The sequence below is a fragment of the Prionailurus bengalensis genome, chromosome B2 (genome assembly GCF_016509475.1).
Source record: "Prionailurus bengalensis isolate Pbe53 chromosome B2, Fcat_Pben_1.1_paternal_pri, whole genome shotgun sequence".
NCBI lineage: Eukaryota > Metazoa > Chordata > Mammalia > Carnivora > Felidae > Prionailurus > Prionailurus bengalensis.
In genome coordinates, this window is record NC_057349.1 from 99,135,549 (window position 1) to 99,148,114 (window position 12,566).

Sequence of the window (12,566 nt, forward strand, 5' to 3'; positions counted from 1 at the left end):
GCTCATCCGTTTACAGTCGGCCAACAGGTGAGCTTTGCTTGGCTAGTCTCAGATGGTCACACCCGGCAAAGCTCTCTGTGTGAAGTTTCTGATCTTTCAGCAGGCTACTCTGAGATTAATCTGAGACAAAGCTATTGGCTCAAACAAGTCTCAACAACTCTCAGATTCATGGGGCGGGTGGAAAAAGAACCCATCTCTTGATGGGAGGAGCTAGAAATTGCACTGTGAAAGGGGTAGAAACAAGGATGAAGACCACAGTCATTTACGTATGGTACGGCTACAAAAACTTCACATTAAACAATCTGGTACAAATGCTGCTTTCCCTCCATCCTTGAATCTGGATTGGGTAAACACTAACAAGTCACTTTATCACTGCAAAATATGATTTCAAAAATGCTGTTAAACTGAAGGCAAGGTGTACTGAAATTAGACAGCAAATTGAGATTTTAATTTAAGAGCATAAGGAGTTGTAAAAAAAAATGTTGATTTTGTGACCTTAGAAAAAAAAATGATGTAATAGCTATCTCCACACAAGACAACATGAATCTGTATAATTAAGAGGAAATTATATGCTTAAGTGGTTTTTAAGTTTTTTACTTACTATCTATGTATTTAAAACCTACTATATATATATTTGATAAATTATCAGAAATAGTTTTATTCAAAGAACAACACCCATGAACCTTTAAAATGAACCATTTATTAAATCAGACTGTTATTCTTAACAGTTAATGTAAGTTACATGTATGTTTATGTCTGAGTATTTCACATGGAAATTTTTTAAACTCTTATAGGCAAGCAAAATCGTACCACACAATATATAAGTGGGAAGGGGGTACTGCTAAACATTCAAATAAGGCAAGTATTTAAAAACGGTAAAACAATAACTAAAAAAAAAAAATTCAAGCATTCCTTTAAGAGAATTCAATACTACTAGCTAAATGTACTTTCTGAGTGTATTCATATAATCAAGGCAGTGTTTCCTCTTGTAAAACATCAGGAAATGGAATAAGGCTCATTAATAGATACAGCTGCCTTCAAGATTTCAATCTCAGTTGCTTTCTTTAAATTAAAATTCACAAAGTGCACAATTAAGATATCAAAAAACTGAATCTGCTACTCTAACAACAGCTGTCCATGCTTAATACTTAGTGGTTTATTTGACCAAATTATCTTTTCAGGGAAAAATAAAAAAGATAAGCCACTGTAAAACATTTAGTTTGAAGTGTATGCTAATATTTTTCTTAGAAATCAAAAATTATGGAGGAAAAGTGTTATTTATCATAAGGAAAAGAAAGCAAAACACTGGAATGACCAAACATTTTCAAAGAACAAGCACCACAAAGGACATTCGCATTCAGTTTTGTAATATTTATCAATGTATTTTTCTTACTCCAACCAATCTACTTCATCAAATTCTGAATCATCTTCTGAATCACTATATTCCACAGCAATGCGGCGAGACAGGATGGTGGCAACATCATTTTCAATGCGTTCGTGTTTAGCTTCCTGTTCACGCTGCTCTTCTACTTTCCGTAGCTGAATACCTGATAGAGAAAAACCAAAGCATTCACTGTAAGCCAAGATACTAAATATATCATATTATTAATCTTTTTGGAATAAAATCAAATACATGTGAGAAATACTAAGAGGAAAATAAAAACCAAGATCTATTAAAAATAATTTGAAGGGATCATATTTAGAATCACATTAATTTGGTCAATTAATTCTTTCCTTATCTGCAATGCTAGTTGGTCAAACTTACTAACTATCCCAGCGAATATCTACAGTTTATTTAGGTATGATGGTCTACTGTGCCTCTCTACTCACCAACACCCCCCCCCCCAACGCCCCCCGAAAAGTTAACCAGTGGTCAAATAAACATTGTTGAGTATGTTTTCTGTGGCTTTACTCTCCCCAATACTTGAGGGAAAGGCACTATTTTTCATTCTATATTGTCAGTGTTTGGCTTATAGTAGGTGCTTAGGAAATGTCGGCTGAATAAATGAATGAATATGAGAAGTCTTTCCTTGGTTACTAAGGGAGGAACTTTAATCCTGTAAAGGCATCTGGTAGAGCAAGTGTCACTGATACACCAAATGGACAGCCTTACTACAGAAGAAAATACCATTTTTAAAGGAGTTACCATACATATTAAACACAACGTAAAGGGTTTTAACTAAATTTTCTATAACTTATAAGTCTGATATTCTCAATCATTCAGTAAACATTTTAAGAATCCCCAAGTAGGAAAATAAAATAATTAAATGTAATATTTTCTCTGGCAAATGATTTAAAATAAAAGTTAAGGGCACCTGGATGGCTCAGTCAGTTGAGCATCTGACTCTTGATTTTGGCTCAGATCATGATCTCACAGTTTGTGAGATAGAGCCCCATGTTGGGCTCTGCACTGACAGCATGGAGCCTGCTGGTCTTCCCCTACTCGCGTGTGCTCCCCCTCAAAATAAATGAAACTTAAAAAAAATGTAAGTTGAACATAGCTTTCCTTTCTAAAAACCACTTGTGCAAAAATATGATCATCTACAATTTTATTAATGAGAAAATGTTATTGTGCCAAATATTTAGAAAGTTCCTAATGCTACCATAGCAATGCTTTTAATGGCCTGGAGAAAGTTACCTTTTCGTATTGCTTCCAGAAGAACACTCCTGGCGTCACTGATTACAGGTAGAGTTGATGGATGACGCTTTGGCTCAGAAGCAGGTATAACTTGTGATGGAGGAGATGGAGGCATTAATGGAACATGGGGACCTGGGGCAGTAGATGGAGCTGGATGTAGCCCAGAGGGAGGATGAGTAAGAGCGGCAACTGTGACAGGTGACGATGGTCGAATGCCAGGTGGAGGCAGAGGAGGCGGAGGTGGGGGTGGAGGCAGCCCCTGGACTTCACCTTGTGGGAGTGGATGAACTGGTACAGTCTCACATACTGGGGCAGCTCTAGCTACCGGTGGGGAGGGCTGTACTAGAGGAGGTGCAATTGGGGGAGGAGCTGGGTGAAGAACTCCAGGGGCAATCTGAAGAGGAGCTGGAGGCGGTGGTACCGCTGGAGCTTGCAAAGCAGTGGCTGGAGGTGGAGGTGGGGGAGGTACTGGTGGGGGAGGAGTTGAAGTCATTGAAGCTCTTAATGAAGAAGTTGACAAGGCAGATGGAAGAGGTGGTGGAGGAGGCGGGGGGGTAGGGCTCACAAACACAGGTGTCCTGCCTGTAGCTGGTGACTGAGGGCGATTTTCTATCAAACCTGTAGCAGAACTGAAATGATAAAGAAACCCTAGCAAGTTACTCAAAGAGAAAAACCGAACCGCATGACACATATGACTATCAATAATGATATCAAGGTAGATGTATTAACATGATCGTATAGAAATTAAAAATTCTTCAGTATTTAGGATGGAATGAATATGCCAAGAAAATTAACGGGTGTTGCTTTCATTTCTAAGATTCCAGATGGTCTCGTCCTTTCATGCACCTGTCAGAATACACTCAAGCATTTTATGCTTACTTTGATAAATAAAAGGCTCAATTCTATGCTGTGATAGGAGTCTTTATAATGAGTCAACATTTATCACATTACAATATTTGCAGCAATACCTGTGGTCATTACAATGCTGTATTTATATTGAAGCTATTAAGACTCACTATGTCATTTCAGTAAAATCAATAACAACTAATTACAAACCACAAAAGGAAAATTAGGACTGTCAACCCTTCCTGAGGATGGAACATTGAGTGACTCAGTGATAGAAGGTTGATCTTTTTAACTGAAAATTATAAAGCTGATCTCTATTTACCTATTAAAAATTTTATAATAAACTTCAAAACTGCTTTACTGAAAATTATGAGCAATTGCTTATTCTCTCTCAAATTCTCAAAGTATTCCCCCTAATACCAAGTTAACACTCATAATCATATCTTTAGTTCCCATTTCTTAGTCCCTTACCACATTCTAAAAATTCTTAATTTTTATTAATATACTACACATCATGTGCTTGATAATAAAGGTATAATAAAATGAAAGACACTCTAATCTTTAAAGTGAATTCTCATTAGCTACATTTTTCCCAAGAGTACGGGCCAGCCTTTATCAGAGGCTGGCAAATTACATCCCACAGGTCAAATCCGAATTGCTCCCTGTTTTTGTAAATAAGGTTTAGCTGGAACACAAATAGTTATTTATGTATAGTCCATGGCTGTTTTCATGCAACAGTGGCAGAGTTGAGTAGTTGTGACAGAAACCGTAATGCCCACAAAGCCTAAAACACCTGCTAGCTGATCCTCTCAAGAAAAAGGTTACCAACCCCTGAGAAGCAACATCAAATGCCTGTCCCAACATACCTGATACAGGTGGGTATGGGTTTCGCATCTCCCGCTCCATGCATTGGTGGGGGTGGAGGAGGTTCATGTGGTCTGACTAAGACCCTTTCCTCAGCTCTAGTCAGAAGTTCACTCATCTGACTAAATGGCAAGGCAGAAAGTGAGTAAGAGCCATCCATATGATCCACATATGTCTGAGGTCTAAAAAAAAAAAAAAAAAATACAGTATCAGTGTATTTTTCTTGAATTATTAATGGTATAAAGTGTGGTACAGGAGACATTTAAGCTTTATCTTTTGAATGCCAACGTTTTAATCACTGTTATGAAACTTCAGAAATTTGTTACATTTATCTTGCTTTTCAAACAAAGAATGCTGCTCATAATGTAACCTTTCCTTGCAGTTATTTTATTATTTCATAATATAATACTAATTCAATTCACAAGGATAAAAAGTATTACATATAGAATCTCATAAACAAAATTAACTTTTCAGTAAATTGTGTTCAAAGCTATATACCCCTCTGTTTCATTTGTTTAAACAAGATGCCAATGACAAAAAGCTAGAATATGAAAACTGGAGTCTTAAACCTAAATGACTTCCAAATATCTTGTATCAGTGAGAAAGGCCTCCATGATACTAGCACCACAAGGATGACTGACTACATTGTTTTGTCTTTTTGATGTTTTCAAAGGTGTTAGGGTACTCAGAAAATAACTGAGTAACAAAGCAACAAATGACATAAGATCAGATTTAAGCAAAATTTTAGATACCTTGAGCATGTGAAGGTTTTATAAATATTTGCTGATTGTAGTGCATGCTGGGGACACATGTACACAAAACAAATTAGAAACTACAGATGACTTTGAACACAGGTTTGAACTGAGCAGGCCCACTTATATAAGGATTTTTTACAGTAAAGCACTGTAAATGTATTTTCCGTATCATTTTCTTAACATTTTTTCTGTAGCTTTGTTGTAAGAATACAGTATACAATACACATAGCATACAAAATATGTGTTATGGATTATTTATGTTCTCAGTAAGGCTCCCCAGTCAACAGTAAGCTATTAGTAGCTAAATTTTGGATAGCCAAAAGTTACATGTGGATTTTCAACTGCACAAGGGATTGGTGCCCCTAACTCCCTTGTTGTTCAAGAATCAACTAAATTGTACTTATAGTACTGGATCAGGTAATGCTGGTAATACTGTAACTACTTAACAGCAGTAAAAATCAGTGTTTATCTATAGATTATTATTTAAAAAAATAAATCTCAATTCTTTCAACAATGCATATAAATATCTTACATGTGTATTACTCCTAAATTGGCTAAGATACTGGCCTAATAGTTTACATGTATTATTCCAAAGAAAACTTTAAGCGCTTTTTCCATTAAAAAATCAATAATTATAACATATACAATAATAACTATAATCAGTCAACTATCCACAAATTTCTTCACAGAGAGATGCTAGTATAATGTTTATTAGGGTAGCATGTTACTCAGATGGGGCCCCCTGGCTACTGAGCAAGGAAAAAGACCTGTTCTATAGCTCTGCAAAAGGGGATGAGTGATTTTGTTTAAAAAGTCCTGATATAACTGAGGTGGGAGATGTGGCATAGAAAGGAAGTCAGGAGAAAGAAAAAGAAACAAAATATTACCCTTTCTCAGTTCCTATTTTATATGTAGTGAATCTGTAATATTTCAAAAAGAAATTCCAGACCCCATTGCTCTACTATGAAGTTCTAGCAGACTCTGCCTGAAATACTGACAGAGAGCTGAGAGTTCATATGAAACCCTGAAGATCATCTCCTCCAACCACCTCTTTCTATAGATGACAAAACTAAAATCCAGGTGTGAAAATGACCTGCCCATGATCAGACTTTAGTAGGCTCACAGTGGTCAGGGTTTCAAAATGATTTCTATAGCTAAAGTAGCTGGTTCAACAGTTCAGGACTTTAAGACTTAAGAGGCACAGATATTAGAAATAAAGCCAATATTTTATCATTAATTTTGTTAAAAAACAAAAAAAGAAAAGAAACCTTGTTTCAAAATGAGAGGCTGGGCCATTAGCAACTTCAATATGCTTATGTAAGAGATTAGCATCATCTTCAGCCAGCTCTGGACCTTGGGCCAGCTTCTGCCATTCTCTCCGCCTGTCATGAGGTGCTCTTGGCACTTTTTCTGGTTCATGAGGACGATCTAGATTTTTCTGCTATAACAGATGTATTGAAACAAAGCCAAATGCTGAAGTGCTAAGTTTTTAAAAAGAAGTTATAACAATCAAAATAAAATTCTAACATTAATACTGAAAAAGACAATGCCATCATAATATAGTTAAAGCAACACAGAGACAGTTCATTTGTACGTTCAGAGTTAAATCTTAGTTAGTTTGCTTGTAATCCCAGTTTCTTGTCATGTTTCTTTAACTTCTAATTTGAATTCATGCACCAGATAAAAATAGTATGCCTAAATAATAAAATTTGAGGTCAGAAAGTCCTTCCAGATGAAAAACAGATTCACCAACTCTGCTCCCACATCTATTAGTTTTTACTATAATGAGTGAAATTTCTACCATTAATGGCACTGCCTACCTTTAACCAAAACCTGGAAATTTATTAAGGCTATGTAATCTGGAAAGTGACCAATTAGCCAGCCAATACATTAGAAAAAATCCAAACATCCAGTTAACTCATTATAACTGTATCACTCAACAGGAAACAGGATATTCAAAAAACAAAACAGAAAATAAATCAAACTGTGGGAAAAAGCACAGAGGGGTCTAGAGTAGGTGTAATGAAGTCAAATGCCCAAAGGGGCTAAGCAGATCACATACATGAATCAAGAAAGTTGGGCATAAGATGGGGACTACAGTGACTAAACAAGCATGTCCAACTAAGGCTTTCCAGTTCAAAAATTTTAAAACCACTGTGTTTGTCCAACAAAACAGTGACTGCAGGCATACTCTGAGCTGCCAGTCACCAGTTTGCAAACTTCGGCTAGAACACTGGGATACTGTCTAGTACAGAAAATAATAACATGAAGGCATTATGGGGAAAAGGGAGGAGAGAAGAGATAGCTACAGAAGAAACAGAGGGATGATGAGAACAGATTTTGCATCTTTCATAATTCTGCCTAAATCCAATTTTCCTTCCCTCTTTACTTCTAGTTCTCATCAACACGGAATAAAACAGATCCAAATGTTTATTACAAAGTAGAATATGATAACACAGCAGACAGAGATAACAGGAATTTAGGGAGACTAAAATAATCTTTCCAAAACATTTAGGATATGATCTGTGTTAAGAAAATATTAGCTTAATCTACTTTGCCAATATCTGCAAAATATTCCTTCATCCCTTCTTGCCAGAATGCCCTTCTCTTCTCTGGTCCACTTAATTCCTATTTGTTCTTTGAAATTTATTATAAGCTTTGCTGAAAGCATTTACCAACCCTGTTTTCTGGCTAAAGCAGGTAGTTCTGTGCTACCTAAACCTTCCATGCATACCTCTGTTATGGCACTTATCATGCCATAATATAAGAATCTGATTGCTCATCTGTTCCCCAATTAGTCTGTGATCCTCCTGTGTGGTTATGAAGACTTCAGTATAAAACCGACAAAATACAAGATTAATAAAGTTCCATGTATGCAACAAAACACAAATACATGAAAACTAACTTCAATTTTTTCAATCTCTTGTAATACCTTCTGTTTCCTCTTTTCCTTCCTCTTATCCTCTGTATCTTGCAACATTTTTTCTTTCCATAGATCAAAGAAATATGAAGGATTGGTATAAAATTTCAAACCTTCTTTACCATCATCTCTGAAATAAAAAATATCAATTAGAACATTTATCAGTAAGACTTAGAGAGGCAATCAGAATAATTTTACTAAAATGTTTTTCCTATCAGTGAAATACAGAATGTGTAAAAATATTGACGAAATAAGAATACTGCATCAATATTCTCACAAATCAGACAAAAAACTAAGGAAAATGGAAACCCAGGAGTTTTTCAGAGATGGTGTTACTAATCTGAAGAACAGCTGGACAATTTTCATCTCTAACTAGTGCTGAATACCAACTTTTCTACAAGTCCTCTGGGGAATTCCAGTAATTACAAAAGGTTCTGCCAAAGATAAAAGCCTGAAAAGACAATAATACCATTTACAATGGAGATATACAAAGAGTTTCTGCCAATACTGTAATTTACTTATTACCTTACGAACCTCCCCGCCCCCCACATTTCCTTTAATTGTCATGCTAGTAGTAACAGTTATTTTATCCAATGACTTGCACACTGATAAAACCGCTTCAAATAAGTATCTGAATACTATTTTATTCAGGATATGTGTGGTGTATCTTAAATTACCCATTTAACAAATCATGTGGAACTACCCCCAAAGAAAGCCTGAATAATTCCAGATTTTATTTTAAATGGTAAAAAACATTTTTAAAATAGATACTACATATTCATTATGTAAAAGCTTAATGCATATAGATCAAGAGCAGATATGAGCAAGCAAAAATGATATTAATTTTGTTAGTGTGGTGGAATTTTGGGCCCTTTTTATTTTTCATCTGACCAGATATTACATTAAAAAGACAATAACAACTCCTTGTGTCTCAAAACAACTCCCTTGAGTAAGTCTTTTGTATGCCAGAACCTTGGGAACGTATGTAGTGAATAAAGCACAAGTTTTCTAAGGGTGATGGATAAAGAGGGTTCTCTGTGTTGATCAAAAGCCCAGTGACATAAAGCATATTTGGGGATTTAGCATATAAAGGTAGACTGCTACCTATCTGAACATGCAGTATGAAAGTAAATAGCCAGCCTTCATATTTATTAGCCCACTGACCTATACGGAGTGAGTATATTGAGAGGTGGAGGCTGTTCACAAACATCATACGTCTCCTGTAACGGAATAGGCAAAGTCTTGCGGTCGAAAAGCTGCTGATCTTGAATCGTAGAACTTCGGAAAGCTTTTCTCATTGTTATATCTTGCAAAGACACTAAAACAAAAATCAAAAATGTATTTTATTTATTTTACTAAGTGGATTTAACATAAGGACAAATTCACATACTGTGTTTAAGAGTCAGCATGGTTCAAGAAGTTGTGACTGTAGTGGCTTGAGAATCAGGAACCACATTTTAAGTGCTCTATCATTATGTCCCAATATCATTTTGTCTCTGATCTTCCCAATCAGATACGTTTCAGTGCACCTTTGATTTCTAAGGCTCAAAAGGCTGTAATGATGCCTGAAGCATATCTGTATTTCCCACCGAAAATACCTTTCACTTTTCTCTACTTGCCATCACTACCCCCCACTAACCTACATCCTCTTCTTTCTTTTTTAAATAATCTTTTTCTCTCATTTCTCTTTATTACTTTTATTTAGCTTATACCAATAACACTGAAGGGATTGCTTAGTCCTCAGTTGCATTCTTGGCTATATTGACCTCTATGCTAGCTAGACTATAAATATTATACATACGCTATAAACTTAAAACATACTTTACCATAAAGAAAATATTTTCAAGTACTGGGCAATCTATATCATCATCTATTTCACTTATCTTTTATCTCATACTATAAGAATCTCTACTTAGCTATGGGCTAAGACTAAGACTATCTTGCACACTAGCATAAAATAACTTCATTTACTCATTTTCTTTTGACGCATGCAGCATGTTAAAATAAGAAATGTATCAAATCTTTTTCCATTTTTTTAAATGTTTATTTATTTTTGAGAGCGAGAGACAGAGTGTGAGTGGGGGAAGGGCAGAGAGAGAGAGAGAGAGACAGACAGACAGAATCTGAAGCAGGCTCCAGGCTCTGAGCTGTCAGCACAGAGCCTGATGCAGGGCTCTACCTCAAGAACCGCAAAACCATGACCTGAGCTGAAGTTGGAAGCTCAACTGATTAAGCCACCCAGGCACCCCAGAAATGTACCAAATTAGTACATTCTTAACTCTTAGGATGACTTTCTGATATTGAAAAAGTAGGTGATTCTTACATATTTAATTAATATGGCTTTTAAGTATACAGATAAATGCTTTATGCCATAGAAGTTCTTAAACTTTTCTTTAAACAATTCGTAAACTATTCTTCTCCCTAAAACAGTATCTCTACCATCCTCACAAGTATTCACTCAGCATGAATATTCAGATCTATAGAATAGCTGGAGCAGCATGGCTCTACAATGGCCACATCATGACTACATTCCCAGCAATTTCTCTGCTGTATGATTTGTAACACACTTAAAACATCAAAATAAAATTCAGAGAAGGAAAAAAATTTTTTCTCATTATTACTAAAGAGTGATATAAAAGATATTTAATGAATACAGGCTCTATGTGCGAGATGTTCTCAATAATTTTTATTTTATTTTTTTATTGGGGCGCCTGGGTGGCGCAGTCGGTTAAGCGTCCGACTTCAGCCAGGTCATGATCTCGCGGTCTGTGAGTTCGAGCCCCGTGTCAGGCTCTGGGCTGATGGCTCGGAGCCTGGAGCCTGTTTCCGATTCTGTGTCTCCCTCTCTCTCTGCCCCTCCCCCTTTCATGCTCTGTCTCTCTCTGTCCCAAAAATAAATTAAAAAAAAGTTGAAAAAAAAAATTAAAAAAAAAAAAAAAAAAAAAGATAAGAAAACCAAGACTAGGAAACATTACATAACTGGCCAAAGGCAAAATAAGCAGCAGAGTCGGATTAGAAAACCCAGACCTGTCTGCCTTTGAGACTGACCCTTTCACCCTAACAACACATGCTGTTCTCTGGCTCCCATCAGATGTGGCCTCTGTTTTCTACAATCAAAATGGACCAATTCTTGCCACTCTCCCACTCCACTTATTTACCATAAGTATATAACCAAGATGGAACCTAGTGTTTAGTCTCCCAAAACGGTCTTACTCAAGGAGAGAACATATAATGTAATAAGCACTTTTCTATCTTCAACTGCTCTCATTTACCATTTGTCTTATTAACAGGTCACTAAGACAAAAGCCTTTCAGTTACCAAAACAACATCTGATATTTAAATAGTACTATGTAACAGTAAGTCAACACAATATTTGTAAACATAACTAAACACAATAGTATAGGTCTTTGTTTAAAAACTCATTTTTTTTTACACACTTTCTAAATTATATTGGTAGTTCTCACCATTACTTAAATGATTTACTAGTAATTTGAAAACAAAAATATTAATATTACACTCTGTAATTTAAGTATTATATTCATAATATTACTTTATGTGAACTCTTACTGAGTTTAAAAATCTAGGTTAAATAGCTTTGAACACTTCTATACAATATCCCTAAAATAGTATCAAATTAAGCAATTCAGCTTTTAGATTCTGAATCCTTCTCCAATGTTCGCCATAAGCTTAAAGGAAATTATAAACAATTCTGATGGTTATTGGCACATTCAGATTTTTTTAAATACTTAAACATATCTTTAAAGTTATTTAACTATTACGTATATTTTTGTTTTCAATTTCAATTGGAGTGCTAAGATATTTGTTAAAATTTAACAGTATTTTGAAACTGTTAATTTTTATTTCTGTTACATATAGGAACTATCTCTGTATTCTTGTATTATTAGATGGCATATATTTATAACTTAAACGTTTAACTTTGAAAAGTTTGAATGTAAATGATATATTTAAAAGTATGGTCATAAAATATTTTTTCACCACTAGCAATTATTTCAAGAATTTCATGAAGTGTAGTTAATACACATATACATGCTTCAAAGGATATCACTAACAAAAACCACTCACAGAATGGGGGGTAATATTTGCAAATCATGCATCTGAGAAGGGACTTAAATCAAGAACGTATACAGAATTCTTATAACTCAACAGCAAAAAGAAAAATATTCTAATTTAAAAATGGGGAAAGGACCTCCAAAGAAGATACACACATGTCTGATAAGCCTGTTAAACCCTAGTTTTAAATCCTGGCTCTACTACTTCCTGCTGGATAACTTGTCTCTACATGGCCACAAGCCTTGAGAAAATGCTCAACATCATTAGTCATCAGGGAAATGCAAATACATTCTACATCATGCAGCAATATTAAAAACATGCTAAAGGAAAGAAGTCAATCACTAAAGGTCACGTACTGTATTACTCCATTCATAAGAAATGTCTAGAATAGGCAAATCCATGGGACTTGAAAATAGATTTTCTACTTGAAAGTAGATTAGTAACTGCTAGAAGCTGGGGGAAAGAGGATTTA

The 12,566-nt window shown here is 35.3% G+C and overlaps 1 protein-coding gene across 5 annotated transcripts in view; it reads right to left on the reverse strand.

The window, feature by feature from the left end:
- Positions 1-680: 680 nt before the first annotated feature.
- WASF1 (WASP family member 1) overlaps positions 681-12,566 on the reverse strand; it is a 71,392-nt gene continuing 59,506 nt past the window's right edge. For 3 of the 5 annotated variants that reach the window (XM_043592098.1, XM_043592099.1, XM_043592102.1), the window contains 6 exons: positions 9,188-9,341; positions 8,009-8,153; positions 6,372-6,544; positions 4,351-4,530; positions 2,639-3,267; positions 681-1,547 (listed from right to left, as the gene is read on the reverse strand). In XM_043592098.1, coding sequence (XP_043448033.1) covers positions 1,390-1,547; positions 2,639-3,267; positions 4,351-4,530; positions 6,372-6,544; positions 8,009-8,153; positions 9,188-9,341 — 1,439 coding nt within the window. In that variant the 3' untranslated portion in view covers positions 681-1,389. The remainder of the gene's footprint in view (positions 1,548-2,638; positions 3,268-4,350; positions 4,531-6,371; positions 6,545-8,008; positions 8,154-9,187; positions 9,342-12,566) is intronic. The other 2 variants (XM_043592100.1, XM_043592101.1) reach the window with 2 other exon arrangements.